We start from the raw sequence: 25,830 nt of genomic DNA on the forward strand, positions 1-25,830 counted from the left end.
CCACCAGGGCGGTTGCCCTGGGCACAAAATTCTGGAGTGGTGGAAGGGACTCGGGGAGTGCTAACGGTCCACTGGTTAGGAGGCGCAATAGTTGGCTTGCCCCGGCCGTTGGCAACTCACGCTAAGCCACTGCACCCAAACGTCATCTTGTATTTTGCCTACACAAATAATAAACTCGTTCATGACGTGGGGAAATTTTAGTTGCGGATCCAAGGTGTGGACATGACATTTTTTTTTATGCAGACCCTTTTTGTAGTATATCTACTACTTTGTTGGAAAACACGAATTAAACACACACACACACACACACACACACACACACACACACACACAAACACACACACCACACCCCCACACCCCCACACACACTTGTAAGACACTTTTTTTTTATCACATTAATGTTTACCATTGTAACTAAAATGTGATATAGAGTTTGTACCCGAACCATCAGTGCCCCCCCCCCCCCCCCCCCCCCCCCCCCCGACACACACACACACTCCCAAAGCAAATATAGGGAAATGACCCATAATATAGTGTTTTTAACTACATAGGTTAACATTTTCGCCTATAGGATTTTATTTGGTACAGTACAACCATGTGTTGGTATACCGGAAACGGTGGTTTCCAAACTTTGTCAAGTTTATTCGTTCTTTCTTTAAAAGTTATAAGTTTGTTTTGTTTAGCGACAGTACTAGAGCACATTGATTTATTAATAATCGGCTTTAGACGTTAGATTTCTGCTAAATATGCTGCAAAAGAAAACAGACGTAGATTTACGTGTAAAGTAAGTTAGTAGTATTTCTACGATCGGCTTCGTGAAATGGAGTAAACGTACACGTACACGTAGACGTACGACAGGTGTAAGTTTTACACGTAAACGTAAATTTACGATGTTTAGTGAAATAGGCCCCTGGGCTCATTGCTGGCCATGGTATTCGATAGATGCTGTGCTGCTGGAAGTGAGCATTGACGATTCGTGCACAGTGAACATGGGCATTGTCGTCCTGAAAAACAAAACGTCGACCCACACGCCTAGCAAACGGGACGACAAAGGGTGTCAGTATGTTGTCCCGGTAGTACTGCACAGTGACCCTTCCATGCGCAATATGGAGGGGGGGGGGGGGTCTGTCGGTCATGGTGATACCACCTCACACCATAGCCGATCCACCGCCAAATCTGTCATGAAATCGCATTGTGACGTTGGCGTGCCGTTCATTTCGTCATCGCCAGACCTGACCACGCCTGTCAAGGAAGTCCAAAGTGAATAGGGACTCCTCTGAAAACATGACACGTGACCAGCGACGAATACCACAGTTCTGACGCTCCCTACACCATTCACGTAATATTTCAGGTCCCCCCTACTTTTTTGAAGAGTATATATTTGTGACGGTACATGCTCTTAATTTCTTTTCGCCTGTAGCGATATTAATTGTTTTAGAGGACCGTGTGCAGTTCCAAATGCACTTAGCCCAGATGGGCAACTTGTTACGTGATACCTTTGCGCGACGGTCGTCGAGCTTTTCTAATACACACCTAGCGCAGGTGTGGAGGCCATGTGGCCAGTAGTTACGTAATAACTCCGCTAGTGCTGTTTATGACCAGGGGATTGCTCGCGGAATGGCGACAGCGAGTCTGACGATCAGAGAAAAATATGCCGGCGTGGTGGCTGTGGAAAATCCACATGATACGTGAGGTACCACCTTGTACCCCCAGGCGATATTCGCTGTCTCTGGGAGTTTTGAATAAATAGCTAGGGTTTTAGAGATATCGGGGAGAAACATAAGAAGGCTTCCAGGGGAAACGTTAGTCCGTTTGGACTTGGTAAATATCATTTTCTGCTCTGTGTATAACCTTGATGTGATTGATGTGACTTTAAATATTTTAATACTGTATTATACCAATATTATTTAGACGGTGCTGCCGGTCATCTGACGCAGTAATCTGTAGGCTCATTGTCCTAAATAATTATAAAAAGCTTAACCAGTCATCCTAGAGGACCTAGGTAAACTGTAGGTTATTGTCTTTATTGTGATAGGTACCAGTATTAATTCTGTGTTACAAGGTTACTGAATGAGTAGTTAAGGGTTAATTAAAAATTAACCAGTTAGGAATAGAGTTGTAATTCCTTTATTAATTAAGTTCTCCTGGAAGCGTTTCTCAATTATCACACGTGCGGGTGTTGTGTCACGGTGAAGTGATTAGCATATTGTGTAAACTAGACACCTAGATATTAACTAATTAAGTGATCAGTTCTGGGTTGTTATTATTTGTTGTTGTTAATTAACTACTGCGGCAGTACATTGGTCTGCGTAGGTTAATACAGATTCCAAAGTGTATTGTGTTTTTGTTGTGTTTTCTAGTGAACTAAACGTGCTATATTATATATACTTTATATAAGATCTTATCTCTGATCATACCTAGACGAGCCAGCGGGTATAACTGCCTGTTACAGAGATATCTAATAGATATACAGTTAGGAGAGATATTTGGACAATCGTGTTTCATTCAGTTACGGTATTATAGGATCCCCGTGACAATATTTTTACCTTAGATCAACTGAAGCTTGGATTTTAATTTTACATCATTAACAAATGTCGACAGGTAGTTCATAATATGTATGTATGTATGTCTGTGTGTGTGTGTGTGTGTGTGTGTGTGTGTGTGTGTGTGTGTGTGTGTGTGTGTGTGTGTGTGTGTGTGTGTGTGTGTGTGTGTATGTATGTATGTGTGTATTATGTGTGTATGTGTGTGTGTGTATGTATGTATGTATTTAAGAATGAATGAACGCACTGGCTCAGGCATTTTTTAAAAACTAAAAAATTGTTATTTTCTAATTTTGCCCCAGGGATTCGAAATTGATTTTAAATTGACCGTTGTGATATACAAAATATAATTGTTTTTCGGTCAGTCTTGTTTTAAATTTATTTGGCTAGTACTATGTTTTGTTTACAGCCGGATACGATGTATTTGTTTTTAAAAACATTTGTTAGGAAAGGGATAACAACAAACCAACCACTGAAAAATGGACTGGCTTACAGACTTAAGCGGCGTGTAGTCGGGTGGAGACTAAGATATCCTTGAGACTTGGATTTTTTCTATATGCAATAACCGGACGTGCTGTAATAGGGCGTGTGTGTATGTATGTATGTATGTATGTATGTATGTATGTATGTTCATTAATGTATGTATGTATGTATATTCATTAATGTATGTATGTATGTATGTATATTCATTAATGTATGTATGTATGTATGTATGTATATTCATTAATGTATGTATGTATGTATATTCATTAATGTATGTATGTATGTATATTCATTAATGTATGTATGTATGTATATTCATTAATGTATGTATATATACATTTGTACATATATATTTTATCTGAAAACAAATGTAGTATCATTTGACACATTGTACTCTCTAAAGAATATTTGGTTAAAATTGGGTCAACCGTGAGCACGTGCGAAGCTGTATCATTTTTACCGATTTGTCAAGAAAGCGTGCATCCGGGCCACTGCCACGTGCTATGGACTTGAACACCATACAAAATCGAAGTTTTGAACAGTACACATCGAGTATGCAACATTTCGTTTCAACACGATTGAAAAGCAAAATGCCGCGAATATTAGGGAAATCGCAACGTCGCGTCGCCCAGTAATTATGGGTATTGGTTTGGATCAGGAAATAGCGTAGGGTATCCACATTTCAACGTTATCCATGCAAACGCCGTCTATGATAACACAAAACAAACTTGTCCAATTTATTCAGTAATGCAGACATAACCTAGAAATCTAAACAATGAAATAATTATCAATGAAACATTTGAAGTATTCACCACCAAAAAAAACCTTGCATTTTGGGGGTTTTTTTCGTCATTTTATATATCAAAAGAGATATTGTTCCGGGATATAACCAATGAAAACAAAGGAAAGAAAAAATTATATCCAATCAATGAGTAAGTAACGTAATACAATGTCAAATTCTAATTTTAGTGTAAACAATCACAGACTTGTGACAAAACGCTATGTTGTCCTTTAACAAAATTACAACGACGTTATTCATATTGTGATTTCCACAAATGTAACCAAGACTAGATCAATACTCGTCAAATTTTGTAAGGAATATCTCGCAGATTTAGAAACGTACATGATACATCAAAACGCAGTTGCATTCGGCGTTTCCTCCAGTAACTGTTTAGTATAAAATGTGTGTTAAGATTTATCATATTTTGGATTTTTTTCATCTTGTCATTAATATAATTTTAACACTCTTGCTGATAATAGTGTCTCTAATTTAATTATAAGGTCAATAATTGTTTTATTACATAATAAAATCCATAAACTCGTACATTACTGCTTTATTTATCAGTATTGAAATACACTAATTCTTATAATTTCCCGCAAAATGCGTTCTAATAGATGAGATTTAAAGGGACATTCCTGATTTTGCTGCATTGTAAGATGTTTCAGACTAATAAAATATTTCTACGATTAAACTTGCATATTAAATATATTAACTTGTTTAGATATCAGTGTCTGTATATTATCTGTGTTTCTGGTCGTCTTAATGTGTGTAAGAAGCCCAAACTAGAGTTTGTCGTTAAATAATTTCGTACGTACGAAACAAAAACATACGTTAGGAAATAAAATGAAATTTAACCTAGTACAAATATTAGAACAATCAGAAACACATTTAATATACAAGTAATTACAATCGTTAAAAAGTCTCTGTTAGTCGATAACATCTTTAAAATTGCAGCAAACTCGGGAATGTCCCTTTAAGACGACCAGAAATACATTGAATTTACAGACACTGATATGCTAAACAAGAAAATGTATTTAATATGTCAGTTTAATCGTAGAAATGTTTTATTAGTCGAAAACATCTTACAATGCAGCAAACTCGGGAATGTCCCTTTAATGACGCACGAAATCCTATGATATCGTATGACAAGCAGGGAAATGCGAAAAATAAACAGTTGAAACATTACCAAGACAAAACTTAAATTAGAGACACTATGACCAGCAAAAGTGTCAAAATCATACTAATAACAAAATAAGAAACAAAATATAATAAATCTGAACATACATTTAAACTGAACAGTTACTGACTAACTCCAAATTTATATTTGTAACATAAAATCTTGAGAGTGCAGGTTCCTAATGAACTTTGATGTATCATGTACTTTTCTAACTCTGCGAGATATTCCTTACACGACCTTGTCTTTGTCGTATTTGCGGAATTAAATTCAGTATGAATATAAATGTTATCTTTTTGTTGAAGAACAGCAAAGCGTATTGTCACAAGTTTGTGGTTGTTTACATTAGAATTAGTAGCTGACGTTGCATTACGTTACCTACTCATTAACTGGATAGAATTGTGTCTCATCTTTCTTTTCTTTCTTTTTTAAGCTGAAGAAATCGGGATTTAAAAAGAAAATTGCAATTTTGACATGGTTCAACGGTGTTAATGTTTTCTCTATGTGTTGTTTACTTGGTTATTTTAGCTTTAAAAGCATAAACATATCTTTTGTTTTGAAACAAATAGGACTTTTTTTTAGTAGAAATGAAACATCAACAATTTTGGAGTTCATTCCATGTTAAATCCTTGCGGTATTTTCTTGGATTCGTATATTTCCATAATTGCTGTGGTTTTTCATCATATAGGGTATTACGGTATTACGGTATATAGGGTATTACGGTATATAGGGTATTACGGTATATAGGGTATTACGGTATATAGGGTATTACGGTATTACGGTATATAGGGTATTACGGTATATAGGGTATTACGGTATTACGGTATATAGGGTATTACGGTATATAGGGTATTACGGTATTACGGTATATAGGGTATTACATATCAAATGGTATGCTTGATGTGATATTGGAACAATTTTGAATTTTCAACCCGTGTCACACAAAAGAGCCCTTTTTTAATTTCACTCAATTATCTTTAAGCTACCAATGTAGCGTTGCCAGGGTGTGTTTTAAGGAGGGGCACCAGTGGCGGATCCAGAACATTCATTTAGGGGGCACCAGTGACATGAGGTGGAATGCCAAGGGAACTTTGGTGGAGGTTTGGGGGGGGGGGGGTCGTAATAAAATAATATATAATAAAATTATAACTATCGCAAAATGTAAGGGGGCCGGGCCCCTGCCCCCCCCCCCCCTCTACATCCGCCTCTGGGCACTCACACTGAGTCAAATGTAGGGGGTGGTAGGGGAGAAAGTGGTGTGATGTACTCACTGGCTACGCTTTTGCCGAGGGGTATACTCATGAATGGTAGATCTAATATAAACGTTAATATGCATGTATAGAAAAAACAAGTTAGAAACATGTGTTGAGAAAACACTTTGTGGTACTGTTTGGTCGCCATTTTGTACGGGGAGCGATTCTATATATATATATATATATATATATATATATATATATATATATATATATATATATATATATATCAATATATGTCTGTTATAAATGCAATGTTTTAGTTATATAATTGCAGTGGCGGATCCACAAAATTCATTATGTGGGCCCCAATAACATGAGGCGGAATGCCAAGGGAACTTTGGTGGAGGTGTGGAGGGGATGAAAATTAATATATAATAAAATTATAACAGTCGCAAAATTTAGAGGGGCCGGGCCCCGCAAACTATTGTGTGGATCCGGCCCTGAAATCAATTAAACTGAAATGTTATTGTAACCTGTATCCATATCATTTTTCTGGGACTAACTTCATCCGTGGTCTACCTATTCCCAGAACGGGCCAACGAACGCGTTAATAGCGCCCTGGTCACCATTAATTTCTATATGTCGTCTGCTAATATGGCAGCTAATACGTTCCTCGGCGCACAACAAATATGACTGCTGCAATCAATAATGAAACCAGCTTAACGAGATGACGCTGTAAAACAAATCCAGCCATACTAACATTAATTTATCTTGAACAAATGACTTACTTTAATTCGGCCTTTTTCTTCAGCGCCCTTTCTATTGCCTTTTGGCGCGAATATCGGCATGACGTTAAGATAACCGACATGTTGACGTCTGCTATACTTCACGCGTATTTTTCCCAACTGAAGTCGACGTCTATATCGACAGCCGACAAAACACTGGCTCTTCGCTTGTGCATTGGTTGCTAAGCGACTGTCATATCCATCTTCTTTTAATCGATAGATGTGTTCGATAGGTGTTGGATGTTTTTTCTTTACTTTGTTTTTCTTGTCGGGTCACAAGTAAGACTTGTCGGGGTGTTTTTTTGTTGGTATCAGACGCAAAGCCTGTTTTCGATATACCTATGATTTCGAAAGGCACACTGAACTTTTGTACTAATTAAGAGTCCTGGTCCCCTTTGGATCATATTTTTAAATATAAATATTTTGCCTTTAACAGGGCGATATTTAGTGGAGAGGGAGCAGATATAAGTAAACGTTTCCATTAGCCTATATTCAGCTGAATAAGACATTTGGCGTAACCAGCATTATATATTGGGGTGGGTGGGTGGATATTCGGGTGGGTCACTGATGCACCCATATTTTCCATGATCGTTAATTGACACTTTTACACGTGTTAGACCAGGAACACGCAGGAGCTGAGTCGGGGTCTGACGAGCATGGAGCCAGTCGAAACCCAATCCCATTGAAACATACCGCATCTGTTGGCGCGAACTACAGATGGATCTGAAAGCAGACGACATAGAAAGTGCGGTATATTTGTTGTTGTTTTTTATTTAAAGTGACAGACCCTAGTTTTTAAACACTAAAGCATATCTTTCACTATTAGAGCCGTTTATGATCACTGAAATCAAGCGTTACTTCTATTTTATTGTTTAGATTATCCATTTCCGTAGAACCGAAGTGTTTCTGGTCATTCTGGTGTTTATAATACCAAAAAAATGCATTTTTCATATTTTTAAAACCGTACCTGCGTCTGAGAAGTAGCTGTTATTAATCAAGTCTATTTTTAAGGACTCTTCTTTCACTCTATTGTAACTTTATCCAAATGAATGAATGAATGAATGTTTAACGACACCCCAGCACGAAAAATACATCGGCTATTGGGTGTCAAACTATGGTAATAGGAAAAACAAAGTGATGATCAACATCAACATAAAAATTCAACAGTTAAATAAAAACACAGTGTAAAGAACTGTGCAAAATACAAATATTTATTATCCAAATGAGTTACAGGTTTGTAAATTAACTAACCTTTGTGTCCATTTTTTATGGGTTAAAACTAGAGTCTGCGCCGTTAATGACACCGCTAGAGCAAATTGGTTTTTTAATCATCTGCTACTGGATGTCAAACATTTGGTCATTTCTAGGTATCATCTTAGACAGGAAAACCACTATTTTTTCCGTTAGCAGCAAGGGCTTATTTTATGTGCACTATCCCACAGACAGGATAGCACATACCACGGCCTTTGATATACCGGTCGTAGTGCACTGACTGGAACGAGATATAGCCCAATGGTCCTACCGACGGGGATCAATCCGAGACCGACCGCGCATCAAGCGAGCGCTTTACCACTGGGCTACGCCCCTCCCCCGCTATATTTTGACAGCTCTAGACTCACCAGACCCAGACCTGATATGTTTTGGGCCATATGGGGCGTCAGGCAAATTATATAAAAGGTTCTTGGAAAGAAAGGTGTGATTGAGAACAATCTGTCTGCTTAAATTATTGTTCTGCTTCTTATTGTTGGCTCTCTCCACTTCCTTTTCCTTCTTCTCTCTTCCTCTCTGCCTCCTCACCTCTTCCTCCTCTCTTACTCCTCCTCCCCTTCTCTTCCTCCTCCCCTTCTCTTCCTCCTCCCTTCCTCCTCCCCTCCTACTCCTTCCATCTTCCTCTTCCCCACCCCTCCTTCCACCTCATGTCCTGCTCATCCACCTCCTACCCTCCCTTCCTACTCCCCTCCCTTCCTCCTCCCCTCCCCTCCCCTCCCTTCCTCCTCCCCTCCCTTCCTCCTCCCCTCCGACTCCTCTTCCCCTCCTTCCTCCTCCCCTTCTCCTCCTCCTGTCCTCCTCCTGCTCCTGTCCTCCTCCCCTCCTCTTCCCCTCCTCCACGTCCTCCCCTTCTCCTTCCCTCCTCTTCCTCTACCTCTTCCCCCTCTCCTCCTTCCTCCTCCTCAAGGCTTCCCCCTTCTCTCTCCTCCTCCTCTCCCTCCATCTTCCCCTTCTGTTCCTTCTCCCCTTCTACTCCTCCCCTCTTCTTCACCCCTCCATCCTCCTGCTGTCCTCCATCTTTTCCTTCCCTTCCTCCTCCTATGAATCACAAGTATCAAAAGCTCAACACCAAACTCGTTACAATTTCAACGGACTTATCGACCATATTACTGAATTTTTTTTTCCTGAAGTTGGGTAGTAAAGAAAACATTTTAAAACTCTTAAGTTTGCGAAAGCTGATTTTCTTAAATGCGGGTGTTTAAATAAAGCATTGTAAATATACTGTTACAAATAAGATGGGGATATTCCATTTCAAATATCAATAATTATAGAATGAAATGAGATATAAAACTCAAAATAAATGCTCAATGTGCGTTAATGTCAAAGAGTATGAAAAAACGCACCGACGTGACGTTGCACGTGCGATTGGTGTGATTTGAAATTGAACACTTAGTTTGTGTGTACTTGTGTGCACACTGTGGCCATATTCTTTCTTGTTTGTTATTGGAACACTGACTCAACCGTGCTGTTACATTCTTTACAATAGTGTGTAACGTTTTAACAATGCGACGTCTCCCACGTCAGGAACGTCTCAGGGCTGTAGACATGCTCCAAGTTGGCACCACCCAGCGAATTGTGCAAATACTGTAAACGTCAAATTGACATGCACCACCCCTGTTGCCTATCTGTGTCTCCTCCAGACCTACATCACTATCCAGGTTATAATATTTAATGCCAATCCCTTGTCACATGAGTGCTTGTGTTTTACCATTAATTAATATTGCACTAACAATTAATACGTCTCTGTTATGTTTTGTTATATCTGAATATCCCCTACTTATTTTGAACATTATATACAGTGGCGGATCCAGAAAATCCATTTAGGGGGACCTCAGTGACATGAGGTGGAATGCCAATGGAACTTTGGGAAGGTTTGGAGGGGATCGTAAAAAAATGAAAATTAATATATAATAAAATTATATCTATCGCAATTTTTTTTGGGGGGCGGGCCCCTGGTCCCCCCCCCCCTCCCAACTCTGATATATTACGTAGTTATTCCAGTATAAGACACAATCTGGCTTTGCATTGTAAATTTGTATGGCCCGCTTCTGCTGCTGCTGCTAATGATGATGATGATGATGGTGGTGAAGACGCGATGCTAATGATAGCGATAGTCATGATAGTCGGTAGTGTTGTAGTGTAGTGGTTAAGCCATTGTCTGTTTCCTACTAAATTCGCATACTGTTACCGGCTCCCACACAGAACGAGTTTTCATGACTTGATTCTCTCTCACTTTAAATATTAACAACTAACCTCACTGCCCTAGTCAGACAGCCTAGATACCTTAAGGTCATTCTTTCGACGCAACGAATCTCGTGGGAATCAAAATCGTAACATTTTTGGAAGATCGCCGACAGATTACGCTGTACCCAGTTTGTTGACCTGAGTGTTTATTACGATCTCTGTTAACGATACTACGATCGTTTTAGAAAATCGTAGATGAAAAACAGCCCAATAGAAATTGTTCTATTTTTCATACAATGGCGAACACCCAGAAATTATCTCCCCCTTAGAGGTCGCGTCGTCACTATACACCCTAGAGTCTCGCTTTAAACAGCTGTTCAGTGGTGTGATTTGAAGCCACTGGTCGTATAAAATTACTTGTCCACCTCTGTACGAACAGGAAAAGTGGTCATATTTTTTCAGACGATGATGCATTACACAAAGAATGTCTGGACTGCATAACGGATCTAAATGCAATGAAACTGCACACGGCCCTCTAACACAATTAATATCGCCACAGGCGAAAACAAAATTAAGAGCATGTTCCGTCACAACAACAACAACAAAAAACAAAACAAACAGTGAATCGCTAAAAAACGAGGAGTTTGTATGTCATTGCCAAACACCTATCCATTCTCGGTGTGTGGATTTAAAACAAAATTAATTATTTATATGTTCTTTGAATAAAATCTAGTTGAAATATTTTTTTTTTCTTCCTTTTATGTATGCTATGTGGACATTTGTTTATTTGTGTGTTTTGTTCACTGCTTTTTGGTGAGGGGATGGTTTAGGTGAGTTCGTCCTACCCCCCATGGCATTGATCATGTTTGTTATCGATTATTTAATTAATTAATTTATTTATTTTTAATCAATAATTTCAGACTAAAAGAAAAAATGTTTTAGAAACAACACTTTTTTTTATTTATGTACAGGGCCAGCGGAGAATTTGAAAGTGGGGGTACTTATAGGGTGCTGTTTGTTAAAAGGTTGTGGTGTGTGTGTGTATGTGTGTGTGTGTGTGTGTGTGTGTGTGTGTGTGTGTGTGTGTGTGTGTGTGTGTGTGTGAAAGAGAGAGAGAGAGAGAGAGAGACACACACACACACGCACACACACACACACACAGACAGAGACGTAGACACACAGAGAGAGAGTGTGTATACATGTATTTGAGGGCCCGAACCTGTTGGTGGGGGTCCGGAGGCATGCTCACCAAGAATAAGTTTAAATATCAGATGTTAACATAGGGCCTATGACATCTCCAGACTTTTGAGAACAGTAACAGGAAAAAAGAGGAGACCATGGCCCTATCGGCCCTCACCTCTTCCACAGCCCCTAATACACAATTTGAAGAAGAAGAAAATAATAGTTTGAGACATGCAAATAGCATACATACAATATAAACAGAATAGTGAGATGTGAAGTGCCCAATGAGGTGTAAAAACAATTGTTTCTTGAAACCGACCGTACCAAAAAAAAAGGCGTACCCTGATTATTTTTCCCCATTTTTTTTTAACTTAAAAAGAGTACAGAAGTAGGGGTTTTTTTAGGGGTTTTTTAAAGTTTAGACTGGCCCTATCTAATATTTTTAGTCATGTTCCCAGAATTTTTTTTAGGTACAAGGCAGAATAAAATTTTCTTTTCTTCATTTGTTAAACTACATTTGATTATTCCTTTGTTAATCTATCTATAGGGGGCCTATTAGTTGGGTATCTCTTTTGTAAGCTGTAATATGTATGTAGGATGCATTTTCTTTTTATACTAAGCATATCTGAAATTACTGACAAAAACACTACCAAAGGATGCTGTGATGGTGGTGCAAACAAATAACTCCAATGAAAGTGAAAATGCTGAAATTAAAGTAATTGGTAGGAGTAGTCTGTGTGGTGGCCACGGGTTTACCTTCTTGGTGAGTCAGTATCTATGCCAAGTGTCAAAACCATGGGTCAAAATTATGAAGGCTGTTTTTCTGAAACACAGATGTTTAACACCAAATTTAAAATGTGCTGAGATGTTGTAAAAAAATATTAATTTCTTTTCATTATTGGTTATTCTAAAGAGACTGCGGAGCTTGTTTTGCAATGTGAGATTTGATTAAATACTTAGGCATAACAGAACAAACTGTTTTGTTTTTGCTACTGACCCAAAAACAAACTAACCATAACAAAATACTTTCCAAATTATAATCTAGAATTTATTTACATAAATATCCTGAAACTGGAAATTTTAATATTTGTTCAAAAAATAAATTTCTTTTTTTTTTTCTTTCTTTTTTTTTGAGGGGGGGGGGGGGTCTCTTTTTATTCTTTGTCTTTTTTTTTATTATTGCCTAACTGGACTATTTTGGACAAATGTAGCAAAATCCCAAGATTTCATTCTCCAGTGACTGTTTAAGCCTATAACAGTTTATAATACTTTTTGTATGTTGATTACATTGTGATAAATTCTAGCATGGCATTGAAAAAACTCACACTGTTAGACTGAAAATATAAATACCAGATAGGTATTATTTATGTACAGTTTATCAAATACATGTACATGCTAAGCAAGTAACTCATCATACATTGAACATGAAACAAGCCATGTGTGAATACTGCATGTAATGCATCTCTTGAAATTAATGTAATTGGTGTTAATTGGTGTTGTACCTATATTCACTTTAAACTATTAGTGAACCATAAGTGTACTTTTATATATAGTCATAATTATTTCTTGCTGCATCTGGTTTTTAAAATCCACATTTGTAAAATAGCAGTATTTTGTTTCTTTAATTTATAATTTATTACTCTTGCAGCCTTTGGAGAGAAAAAATAGTATAATGTCTAAAGCAGTTTTCAATTGCTGTTAATTTCATTATCAGTGGAAATCATGGAAAGTCATGAATTTTCTTGGTAAATAAGTGTATGAACCATGATAAAGATTATTTACATTGGACTTTTCTTAATATAAGTACTGAAAAGTATAAAATTTAGATACCGGTAGGTCAAATAGATTTATGTTAAAACAGGCTCAGTGAAATCAGAATTCCTATCAGATTATGTCATTTTGTACACACAAATTTGAAAATTTAATATTTATTTCTGTAATTACATTTTTTTATTTTACATTGAATATATATATTTATTTATTTATTTATTTATTTTATTTATTTTGTTTGGGTTGGGTTGGGTTAGGTTGGGGTTTTTTTTCTTTTTTTCTTTTTCATTGAAATAATTTATTAAAAATAATTGTTGACAAATTTGGTTCAATTTACTCTACTCTGCAAACGAATAATTTGTGGTTTTAAACACGTATATCTTCATATTAAATCGCGATAACAAACATTGAATAGTAAATGAATGAATGAATGTTTAACGACAACCCAGCATGAAAAATACATCGGCTACTGGGTGTCAAACTATGGTAAACAAATAACATTGAATAGAACCCGGAAGTAAAGAGCGAAGAATGGATCGTGGCGTTTTACAAATTAAAACTTTATTAAATGCTGTTACCGTTTTTTTTTATTATTGCAAACACTCAAGTATTATCAGTCAAATATGTACACATTTAATGGTTTTGGCATGGTGGATATATGATAGAAAGTTGTAAGAACGGTAGGGAGTAGCCTACGTGGTTCGGGGAAAAACCCACGATTAACTGGACATTATTTTGTTCTTTTTTATTCTTCCATTTTTTTTTTTTTTTACTACCAACTGTGGAATTTCGTAGATTTTTATTATTTACTTTAATTTTTAGCCGTTCTATGCTTTAGTCACATACATGCTCACAATTAAGTCGGGAATAATAGAGTGGATATACCGATCGGTGCTTTACGACAATACAAATTTAGAAAAAGGAATGGTGTATAGTGCACGAGCGCCACCTGTCGGAAAGTCTCTGATTGTGCGCCATTGTACGATTCGTCGAATGTTCCCACTTTTGGGTTATTTTCATAGCTATATATATAACTATATTTCTATATAACTAATACCAAAAAAAATCATTTAACAATTTATAAGCTGTACATAAGGATCGGAAGAGGTTAATGTAAGAACTATCCGTTACTACGATGGATCGCTAGATGGCCGATCTATTCCTACGATGGAGTACTAGATGACTGATCTGTTCCTATGATGGAGCGCTAGATGGCCGATCTATTCCTATGATGCAACGTTAGATGACTGATCTGTTCCTATGATGGAGCGCTAGACGGCCGATCTGTTCCTGTGATGGAGCGTTAGATGGCCGATCTGTTCCTACGATGGAGCGTTAGATGGCCGATCTGTTTCTGTGATGGAGCGTTAGATGGCCGATCTGTTCCTACGATGGATCGCTAGATGGCCGATCTATTCCTACGATGGAGTACTAGATGACTGACCTGTTCCTATGATGGAGCGCTAGATGGCCGATCTATTCCTATGATGCAACGTTAGATGACTGATCTGTTCCTATGATGGAGCGCTAGACGGCCGATCTGTTCCTGTGATGGAGCGTTAGATGGCCGATCTGTTCCTACGATGGAGCGTTAGATGGCCGATCTGTTTCTGTGATGGAGCGTTAGATGGCCGATCTGTTCCTACGATGGATCGCTAGATGGCCGATCTATTCCTACGATGGAGTGCTAGATGACTCATCTGTTCATATGATGGAGCGCTAGATGGCCGATCTGTTCCTGTGATGGAGCGTTAGATGACCGATCTATTCCTACGATGGAGCACTAGATGACTGATCTATTCCTACGATGGAGCGTTAGATGACTGATCTATTCCTACGATGGAGCGCTAGATGGCCGATCTGTTCCTATGATGGAGTGCTAGATGACTGATCTATTCCTACGATGGAGAGCTAGATGACTGATCTATTCCTACGATGGAGGGTTAGATGACTGATCTGTTCCTACGATGGAGAGCTAGATGGCAGATCTGTTCCTATGATGGAGCGCTAGATGACTGATCTATTCCTATGATGGAGCGCTAGATGGCCGATCTGTTCCTGTGATGGGCGCTAGATGACTGATCTATTCCTACGATGGAGCGTTAGATTACTGATCTGTTCCTACGATGCAGCGTTAGATGACTGATCTGTTCCTATGATGGAGCGTTAGATGACTGATCTGTTCCTATGATGGAGCGTTAGATGACTGATCTGTTCCTATGATGGAGCGCTAGACGGCCGATCTGTTCCTATGATGGAGCGTTAGATAGCCGATCTGTTACTACGATGGACCGTTAGGTGACCGATCTGTTCCTACGATGGAGCGTTAGATGACTGATCTGTTCCTACGATGGAGCGTTAGATGACTGATCTGTTCCTACGATGGAGCGCTAGACGGCCGATCTGTTCCTATGATGGAGCGCTAGACGGCCGATCTGTTCCTTTAATGGAGCGTTAGATGACTGATCTGTTCCTACGATGGGGCGCTAGATGGCCGATCTGTTCTTACCATGGGGCACTAGATGACCGATCTGTTCTTACGATGGGGCGTTAGATAACCGATCTGTTCCTACGATGGGGCGCTAGATGACCGATCTGTTCCTACGATGGCGCGCTAGTTGGCCGATCTGTTCCTACGATGGGGCACTAGATGGCCGATCTGTCCCTACGATGGATCGCTAGACGGCCGATCTGTTCCTACGATGGAGCGTTAGATGACCGATCTAGTCCTATGATGGAGCGTTAGATGGCCGATCTGTTCCTACGATGGAGCGTTAGATGACTGATCTGTTCCTATGATGGAGCGTTAGATGGCCGATCTGTTCCTATGATGGAGCGTTAGATGACTGATCTGTTCCTATGATGGAGCGCTAGATGGCCGATCTGTTCCTGTGATGGAGCGTTAGATCGCCGATCTGTTCCTACGATGGAGCGTTAGGTGACCGATCTGTTCCTACGATGGAGCGTTAGATGACTGATCTGTTCCTACGATGGAGCGTTAGATGGCCGATCTGTTCCTACGATGGAGCGTTAGGTGACCGATCTGTTCCTACGATGGAGCGTTAGATGACTGATATATTCCTACGATGGAGCGCTAGATGGTCGATCTGTTCTTACGATGGAGCACTAGTTGGCCGATCTGTTCCTACGATTCTGGCGCTAGATGGCCGATCTGTTCCTACGATGGATCGCTAGACCGCCGATCTGTTCCTACGATGGATCGCTAGACCGCCGATCTGTTCCTACGATGGATCGCTAGACCGCCGATCTGTTCCTACGATGGAGCGATAGACTGACGATCTGTTCCTACGATGGATCGCTAGATCGCCGATCTGTTCTTATGATGGATCGCTAGATCGCCGATCTGTTCCTACGATGGAGCGATAGACCGACGATCTGTTCCTACGATGCAGCGATAGACTGACGATCTGTTCCTACGATGGGGCGATAGACTGACGATCTGTTCCTACGATAGATCGCTAGATCGCCGATCTGTTCCTACGATGGGGCGCTAGATCGACGATCTGTTCCTACGATGCATCGCTAGATGACCGATCTAGTCCTATGATGGAGCGTTAGATGGCCGATATGTTCCTATGATGGAGCGTTAGGTGACCGATCTGTTCCTACGATGGAGCGGCAGATCACTGATCTATTCCTACGATGGAGCGCTAGACGACTGATCTGTTCCTACGATGGAGCGTTAGATGACTGATCTGTTCCTACGATGGAGCGCTAGATGACTGATCTGTTCCTACGATGGAGAGTTAGATGGCCGATCTGTTCCTATGATGGAGCGTTAGGTGACCGATCTGTTCCTACGATGATGGAGCGCAAGATGACTGATCTGTTCCTACGATGGAGCGTTAGATGGCCGGTCTGTTCCTACGATGGAGCCCTAGATGGCCGATCTATTCCTACGATGGAGCGTTAGATGACTGATCTGTTCCTACGATGGAGCCCTAGATGGCCGATCTATTCCTACGATGGAGCGCTAGATGGCCGATCTGTTCCCATGATGGAGCGTTAGATGACTGATCTGTTCCTATGATGGAGCGCTAGATGGTCGATCTGTTCTTACGATGGAGCGCTAGTTGGCCGATCTGTTCCTACGATTTTGGCGCTAGGTGGCCGATCTGTTCCTACGATGGATCGCTAGTTGGCCGATCTGTTACTACGATGGATCGCTAGTTGGCCGATCTGTTCCTACAATGGAGCGCTAGTTGGCCGATCTATTCCTACGATGGATCGCTAGACCGCCGATCTGTTCCTACGATTGAGCGCTAGATGACCGATCTGTCCCTACGATGGATCGCTAGACGGCCGATCTGTTCCTACGATGGATCGCTAGACCGCCGATCTGTTTCTACGATGGATCGCTAGACCGCCGATCTGTTCCTACGATGGAGCGCAAGATGACTGATCTGTCCCTACAATGGATCGCTAGACGGCCTATCTGTTCCTTCGATGGATCGCTAGATCGCCGATCTGTTCTTACAATGGGGCGCTAGATCGCCGATCTGTTCCTACGATGGGGCGCTAGATCGTCATTCTGTTCCTACGATGGGGCGCTAGATCGCCGATTTGTTCCTACGATGCATCGCTAGATGGCCGATCTGTTCCTACGATGGATCGCTAGATCGCCGATCTGTTCTTACGATGGGGCGCTAGATCGCCGATCTGTTCCTACGATGGGGCGCTAGATCGTCATTCTGTTCCTACGATGGGGCGCTAGATCGCCGATTTGTTCCTCCGATGCATCGCTAGATGGCCGATCTGTTCCTACGATGGAGCGATAGATCGCCGATCTGTTCTTACGATGGGGCGCTAGATCGCCGATCTGTTCCTACGATGGGGCGCTAGATCGCCATTCTGTTCCTACGATGGGGCGCTAGATCGCCGATTTGTTCCTCCGATGCATCGCTAGATGGCCGATCTGTTCCTACGATGGAGCGATAGACCGACGATCTGTTCCTACGATGGATCGCTAGATCGCCGATCTGTTCTTACGATGGGGCGCTAGATCGCCGATCTGTTCCTACGATGGGGCGCTAGATCGCCATTCTGTTCCTACGATGGGGCGCTAGATCGCCGATTTGTTCCTCCGATGCATCGCTAGATGGCCGATCTGTTCCTACGATGGATCGCTAGATCGCCGATCTGTTCTTACGATGGGGCGCTAGATCGCCGATCTGTTCCTATGATGGGGCGCTAGATCGCCATTCTGTTCCTACGATGGGGCGATAGATCGCCGATTTGTTCCTCCGATGCATCGCTAGATGGCCGATCTGTTCCTACGATGGAGCGATAGACCGACGATCTGTTCCTACGATGGATCGCTAGATCGCCGATCTGTTCCTACGATGGGGCGCTAGATCGCCATTCTGTTCCTACGATCCATCGCTAGATCGTCGATCTGTTCCTACGATGCATCGCTAGATCGCCGATCTGTTCCTACGATGGATCGCTAGATCGCCGATCTGTTCCTACGATTTGGCGCTAGACCGCCGATCTGTTCCTATGATTTGGCGCTAGACCGCCGATTTGTTCCTACGATGGGGCGCTAGATCGCTGATCTGTTCCTACGATAGACCGCCGATCTATTTTCTGCAATCTTCGTATTTGATCTGAGTGTCAACAATTTCGTGTACGACGCTCGTGTTGTAGATGAACCAACCATATGGGTGACATCAGCGGCATTTTAAGATGTGTGTGTGTACGTGTCTGTGTGTGTGTGTACGTGTGTGTGTACGTGTGTGTGTGTACGTGTGTGTGTGTGTGTGTGTGTGTGTGTGTACGTGTGTGTGTGTACGTGTGTGTGTGTACGTGTGTGTATGTGTGTGTACGTGTGTGTATGTGTGTGTACGTGTGTGTGTGTGTGTGTGTACGTGTGTGTGTGTACGTGTGTGTGTACCTGTGTGTACGTGTGTGTGTACGTGTGTGTTTGTGTACTTGTGTGTGTATGTGTGTGTACGTGTGTGTGTGTACGTGTGTGTGTACGTGTGTGTATACGTGTGTGTTTGTGTACTTGTGTGTGTGTGTGTACGTGTGTGTGTGTACGTGTGTGTGTGTGTGTGTGTGTGTGTGTGTGTGTGCTCTCAGGACAGAATGAACCTTACAGACCTGTTGGAACAATACTTTGAGTGGAGGGAACAATCGCCATTTATATATATGTAATTGATCATCACATCGGGAAATCTTAACCGATTAATTTTCGATTATAATAACGTTGTCAGGATTGGGAATTGATTTAGTGTAAAGAAACGAGGAAAACGAAAGCAAAAGTATATTCCGTTTGACGCGTCCATCAATAGTGCACAGTCTGCATTATTCACGCCGCTGACGTCACCGTCGTACAGAATTATTGAATGATATTAAATATTCATTCTGTCGCTGGATACATGGGTATATTCAGATGCGGTTCAGTTATATAGACACTGATATTCATAGAAACAGTTTAGATACATAGACACTGATATTCATAGAAACATTTTAGATATATAGACACTGATGTTCATAGACACAGTTTACATATACAGACACTGATATTCATAGAAACAGTTTAGATATATAGACACTGATATTCATAGAAACAGTTTAGATATATAGACACTGATATTCATAGAAACAGTTTAGATATATAGACACTGATATTCAGAAACAGTTTAGATATATAGACAGTGATATTCATAGACACAGTTTTGATATATAGACACTGATATTCATAGACACAGTTTAGACATAGGGACATTGATATTCAGAAAGAGTTTAGATATATAGACACTGATATTCAGAAACAGTTTAGATATATAGACAGTGATATTCATAGACAGTTTAGATATATAGACTCTGATATTCATAGACACAGTTTAGATATATAGACACTGATATTCATAGACACAGTTTAGATATATAGACACTGATATTCATAGACACAGTTTAGATATATAGACACTGATACTCAGAAATAGTTTAGATATATAGACACTCATACTCAGAAACACCTTAGATATATAGACACTGATATTCATAGACACAGTTTAGATATATAGACGCTGATATTCAGAAACAGTTTAGATATATAGACACTGATATTCAGAAACAGTTTAGAAATATAGATACTGATATTCAGAAACAGTTTAGATATATAGACACTGATATTCATAGACACAGTTTAGATATATAGACACTGATATTCATAGACAGTTTAGATATTTAGACACTGATAAGCATAGACACAGTTTAGATATATAGACACTGATATTCATAGACACAGTTTAGATATATAGACACTGATATTCATAGACAGTTTAGATATTTAGACACTGATAAGCATAGGCACAGTTTAGATATATAGACACTGATATTCATAGACACAGTTTTGATATATAGACACTGATATTCATAGACACAGTTTAGACATAGAGACATTGATATTCAGAAAGAGTTTAGATATATAGACACTGATATTCATAGACACAGTTTAGACATAGAGATATTGATATTCAGAAAGAGTTTAGATATATAGACACTGATATTCAGAAACAGTTTAGATACATAGACAGTGATATTCATAGAGAGTTTAGATATATAGACTCTGATATTCATAGACACAGTTTAGATATATAGACACTGATATTCATAGACACAGTTTAGATATATAGACACTGATATTCATAGACACAGTTTAGACATACAGACATTGATATTCAGAAAGACTTTAGATATATAGACACTGATATTCAGAAACTGTTTAGATATAGAGACACTGATATTCATAGACACAGTTTAGATATATAGACACTGATATTCACAGAAACACTTTAGATATATAGACACTGATACTCAGAAATAGTTTAGATATATAGACACTCATACTCAGAAACACCTTAGATATATAGACACTGATATTCAGAAACAGTTTAGATATATAGACACTGATATTCATAGACACAGTTTAGATATATAGACACTGATGTTCAGAAACTGTTTAGATATATAGACACTGATATTCATACACACAGTTTAGATATATAGACACTGATATTCAGAAACAGTTTAGATATATAGACACTGATATTCAGAAACAGTTTAGATATATAGACACTGATACTCAGAAACAGTTTAGATACATAGACAGTGATATTCATAGAGAGTTTAGATATATAGACTCTGATATTCATAGACACAGTTTAGATATATAGACACTGATATTCATAGACACAGTTTAGATATATAGACACTGATATTCATAGACACAGTTTAGACATACAGACATTGATATTCAGAAAGACTTTAGATATATAGACACTGATATTCAGAAACTGTTTAGATATAGAGACACTGATATTCATAGACACAGTTTAGATATATAGACACTGATATTCACAGAAACACTTTAGATATATAGACACTGATACTCAGAAATAGTTTAGATATATAGACACTCATACTCAGAAACACCTTAGATATATAGACACTGATATTCAGAAACAGTTTAGATATATAGACACTGATATTCATAGACACAGTTTAGATATATAGACACTGATGTTCAGAAACTGTTTAGATATATAGACACTGATATTCATACACACAGTTTAGATATATAGACACTGATATTCAGAAACAGTTTAGATATATAGACACTGATACTCAGAAATAGTTTAGATATATAGACACTCATACTCAGAAACACCTTAGATATATAGACACTGATATTCATAGACACAGTTTAGATATATAGACGCTGATATTCAGAAACAGTTTAGATATATAGACACTGATATTCAGAAACAGTTTAGAAATATAGATACTGATATTCAGAAACAGTTTAGATATATAGACACTGATATTCATAGACACAGTTTAGATATATAGACACTGATATTCATAGACAGTTTAGATATTTAGACACTGATAAGCATAGACACAGTTTAGATATATAGACACTGATATTCATAGACACAGTTTAGATATATAGACACTGATATTCATAGAAACACTTTATATATTTAGACACTGATATTCATAGACAGTTTAGATATATAGACACTGATATTCATAGACACAGTTTAGACATACAGACATTTATATTCAGAAAGAGTTTAGATATATAGACACTGATATTCAGAAACAGTTTAGATATATAGACACTGATATTCAGAAACACTTTAGATATACAGACACTGATATTCAGAAACAGTTTAGATATATAGACATTGATATTCAGAAACGCTTTAGATATAGAGACACTGATATTCATAGACACAGTTTAGATATATAGACACTGATATTCATAGACACAGTTTAGACATACAGACATTGATATTCAGGAAGAGTTTAGATATATAGACACTGATATTCAGAAACAGTTTAGATATATAGACACTGATATTCAGACACACTTTAGATATACAGACACTGATATTCAGAAACAGTTTAGATATATAGACACTGATATTCAGAAACAGTTTAGATATAGAGACACTGATATTCATAGACAGTTTAGATATATAGACACTGATATTCATAGACACAGTTTAGACATACAGACATTGAAATTCAGAAAGAGTTTAGATATATAGACACTGATGTTCAGAAACAGTTTAGATATATAGACACTGATATTCAGAAACAGTTTAGATATATAGATATATTCAGAAACTATATAGACACTGATATTCAGAAATTCAGAAACAGTTTAGATATATAGACATATTCAGAAACTGATATATCAGAAACAGTTTAGATATATAGACACTGATATTCAGATAATAGACAGTTTAGATATATAGACACTGATATTCAGTTTAGATATACTGTGTGTTAGACATATTTATATTCAGTGTGTTTAGATATATAGACACTGATATTCAGAAACAGTTTAGTATATAGACACTGATATTCAGAAACACTTTAGATATACAGACACTGATATTCAGTGTGTATAGACATTGATATTCAGAAACGTTTAGATATAGAGACACTGATGTGTTTAGATATATAGACACTGATATTCATAGACACAGTTTAGTGTACAGTGTTTAGATATACAGTGTGATATTCAGAAACAGTGTATATAGACACTGATATTCAGAAACAGTTTAGATATAGAGACACTGTGTGATATATAGTGATATTCATGTGTGTACAGACATTGAAATTCAGAAAGAGTTTAGATATATAGACACTGATGTTCAGAAACAGTGTGTGTGTGTATATTTAGAAAACAGTTTAGATATATAGACACTGATATTCAGAAACACTTTAGATATACAGACACTGTGTGTGTGTGTGTGTGTATGTGTGTGTCTGTGTGTGTGTCTGTGTGCGTGTGTGTGTATGCGTGTGTGTGTATGTGTGTATATGTGTGCGTGTGTGTGTGTGCGTGTGTGTGTATTTGTGTGTGTGAGTGTGTGTCTGTGTACGCGTGTGTGTGTGTGTGTGTGTGTCTGTGTGCGTGTATGTGTGTGTCTGTGTGCGTGTGTGTGTGTGTGTGTGTGAGAGTGTATGTGTGCGTGTGTGTGTATGTGTGCATGTGTGTGTCTGTGTTCGTGTGTGTGTGTCTGTGTGCGTGTGTGTGTGTGTCTGTGTACGTGTGTGTCTGTGTGCGTATGTGTGCGTGTGTATGTGTGTGTATCTGTGTGTGTATTGTGTGTGTATGTGTGTTTGTGCATGTGTATGTGTGTATGTGTGTATGTATGTGTGTGTGTATGTGTGTGTGTTTGTGTGTGTGAGTATGTGTGTGTGTCTGTATGTGTGTGTATGTATGTATTTGTGTGTGTATGTGTGTGTGTATGTGTGTGTGTATGTGTGTGTGTGTGTCTGTCTCTGTATGTGTATGTGTGTATTTGTGTGTGTATGTGTGCATGTGTATGTGTGCGTGTATGTGTGTGTATGTATGTGTGTATATATGTGTGTGTGCGTGTGTGTGTATGTATGTGTGTGTGTGTGTATGTGTGTGTGTGTGTGTGTGTGTGTATGTATGTATTGATGTATGTATGTATGTATGTATTGATGTATGTATGTATGTATTGATGGATGGATGTATGTATTGAGGTATGTATGTATGTATGTATGTATATATGTATGTATGTGTGTATGTATATATGTATGTGTGTATGTATGTATGTATGTATGCATGTATGTATTGATTTATGAATATCTATATATTGTATGTATGTCGGGTTTGACGTTTACATACATAGATATTAACGAGCTGGCGCAGGGGATATTTATTAAATCCTTTCTGGCCTCACAAATTTTCTTATGTCGCTGCTGGGACTCGAACCTGTGGCACCGAATCGTCCGCAACCTGCGGACTTGCCACAATACGTTCTGAGCTATAGAGGCATCTATAAAAAGGATGCTCTTTAACTAAACCATATGCATACACTTACTTATAGACCAGGAGCATTTAGGTGAAGCATGGAAAAGTTACCGTGGAGTATGTTGAAACACATATCAAAAGTCTGCAAATCGACGAAAAGCTAACATGGCAATTCAAGATGGCGTCCAAAATGGCCGCCATTATCTGTTATCTTTGCAACCAGACATAGTATAAATGAAAGTATAAATGAAAGAAAGTGTTTAACATAAGTTTTCAGACACAAGCTATGCAATAAAAATTGTTAATTACATGATTTTTTTTAAAAGAAGAAATCTCAAACATCAATATGGTTGGAACTCCCGTATATGAACCACACTTTTTAGGAACTGTTTTGCTTTCAGCTTTTTACCAATTTGTTCTAGTTTTGGGCTATCGTAAGCATTTACTCCTGAATTATTACGTACCTACACACACAGACATGGGCGTCACTTGGTGGGGGACATGTCACACACACACACACACACACACACACACACACACACACACACACACACCGCTGACAACACGACTGGATCCGCGCCTAGCTGTGATGGCATGCGCTTGTGAATGATCGTGAAAACGGTGCTGATACTGGGTGGTCTCCAAAGTTAAACATATCTTGCTTGAACTAGGACAATACGGGTGTAATAGGAATAGAAGTCCGTAGGAATATAGTTCCGACACAATGTAAAATGCTATAAGACTTACATACCTAGGAATCCTTGTCCAAACCAGACTTTTATAAAACACATGGTTTTATTGCACTTTTTCTTACCATAACTATAGGACTTGGAGGTAATATCTAGTTTTATGGATCAGACTTTTTGTTTCATTCCGTAAAGATTTATTTTATAATTAATCCAGTTTGTTGTGATATAACCGGACTTGCATTCCGGCCTCGGTGGCGTCGTGGTTAGGCCATTGGTCAACAGGCTGGTAGGTACTGGGTTCGGATCCCAGTCGAGGCATGGTATGTTTAATCCAGATACCGACTCCAAACCCTGAGTGAGTGCTGCGCAAGGCTCAATGGGTAGGTGTAAACCACTTGCACCGACCAGTGATCCATAACTGGTTCAACAAAGGCCATGGTTT

At 39.0% G+C, this 25,830-nt stretch overlaps 2 protein-coding genes across 2 annotated transcripts in view; both read right to left on the reverse strand.

The window, feature by feature from the left end:
* The window catches only part of LOC121368232, a 60,047-nt gene extending 52,953 nt beyond the window's left edge, over positions 1 to 7,094 (reverse strand). The window contains exon 1 of the mRNA XM_041492873.1: positions 6,966 to 7,094. Coding sequence (XP_041348807.1) covers positions 6,966 to 7,045 — 80 coding nt within the window. The 5' untranslated portion in view covers positions 7,046 to 7,094. The remainder of the gene's footprint in view (positions 1 to 6,965) is intronic.
* Positions 7,095 to 7,575: 481 nt separating this feature from the next.
* On the reverse strand, positions 7,576 to 11,957 carry LOC121382051 (neurofilament light polypeptide-like). The gene is made up of 3 exons (XM_041511563.1): positions 11,939 to 11,957; positions 8,985 to 9,269; positions 7,576 to 7,685 (listed from the first exon to the last, which is right to left on the reverse strand). The coding sequence occupies exons 1-3, from the start codon at positions 11,955 to 11,957 to the stop codon at positions 7,576 to 7,578; spliced, it is 414 nt and encodes a 137-aa protein (XP_041367497.1).
* Between the last annotated feature and the right edge of the window lie 13,873 nt (positions 11,958 to 25,830).

This window comes from Gigantopelta aegis, chromosome 1 (genome assembly GCF_016097555.1).
Source record: "Gigantopelta aegis isolate Gae_Host chromosome 1, Gae_host_genome, whole genome shotgun sequence".
In the NCBI taxonomy this organism is placed as follows: domain Eukaryota; kingdom Metazoa; phylum Mollusca; class Gastropoda; order Neomphalida; family Peltospiridae; genus Gigantopelta; species Gigantopelta aegis.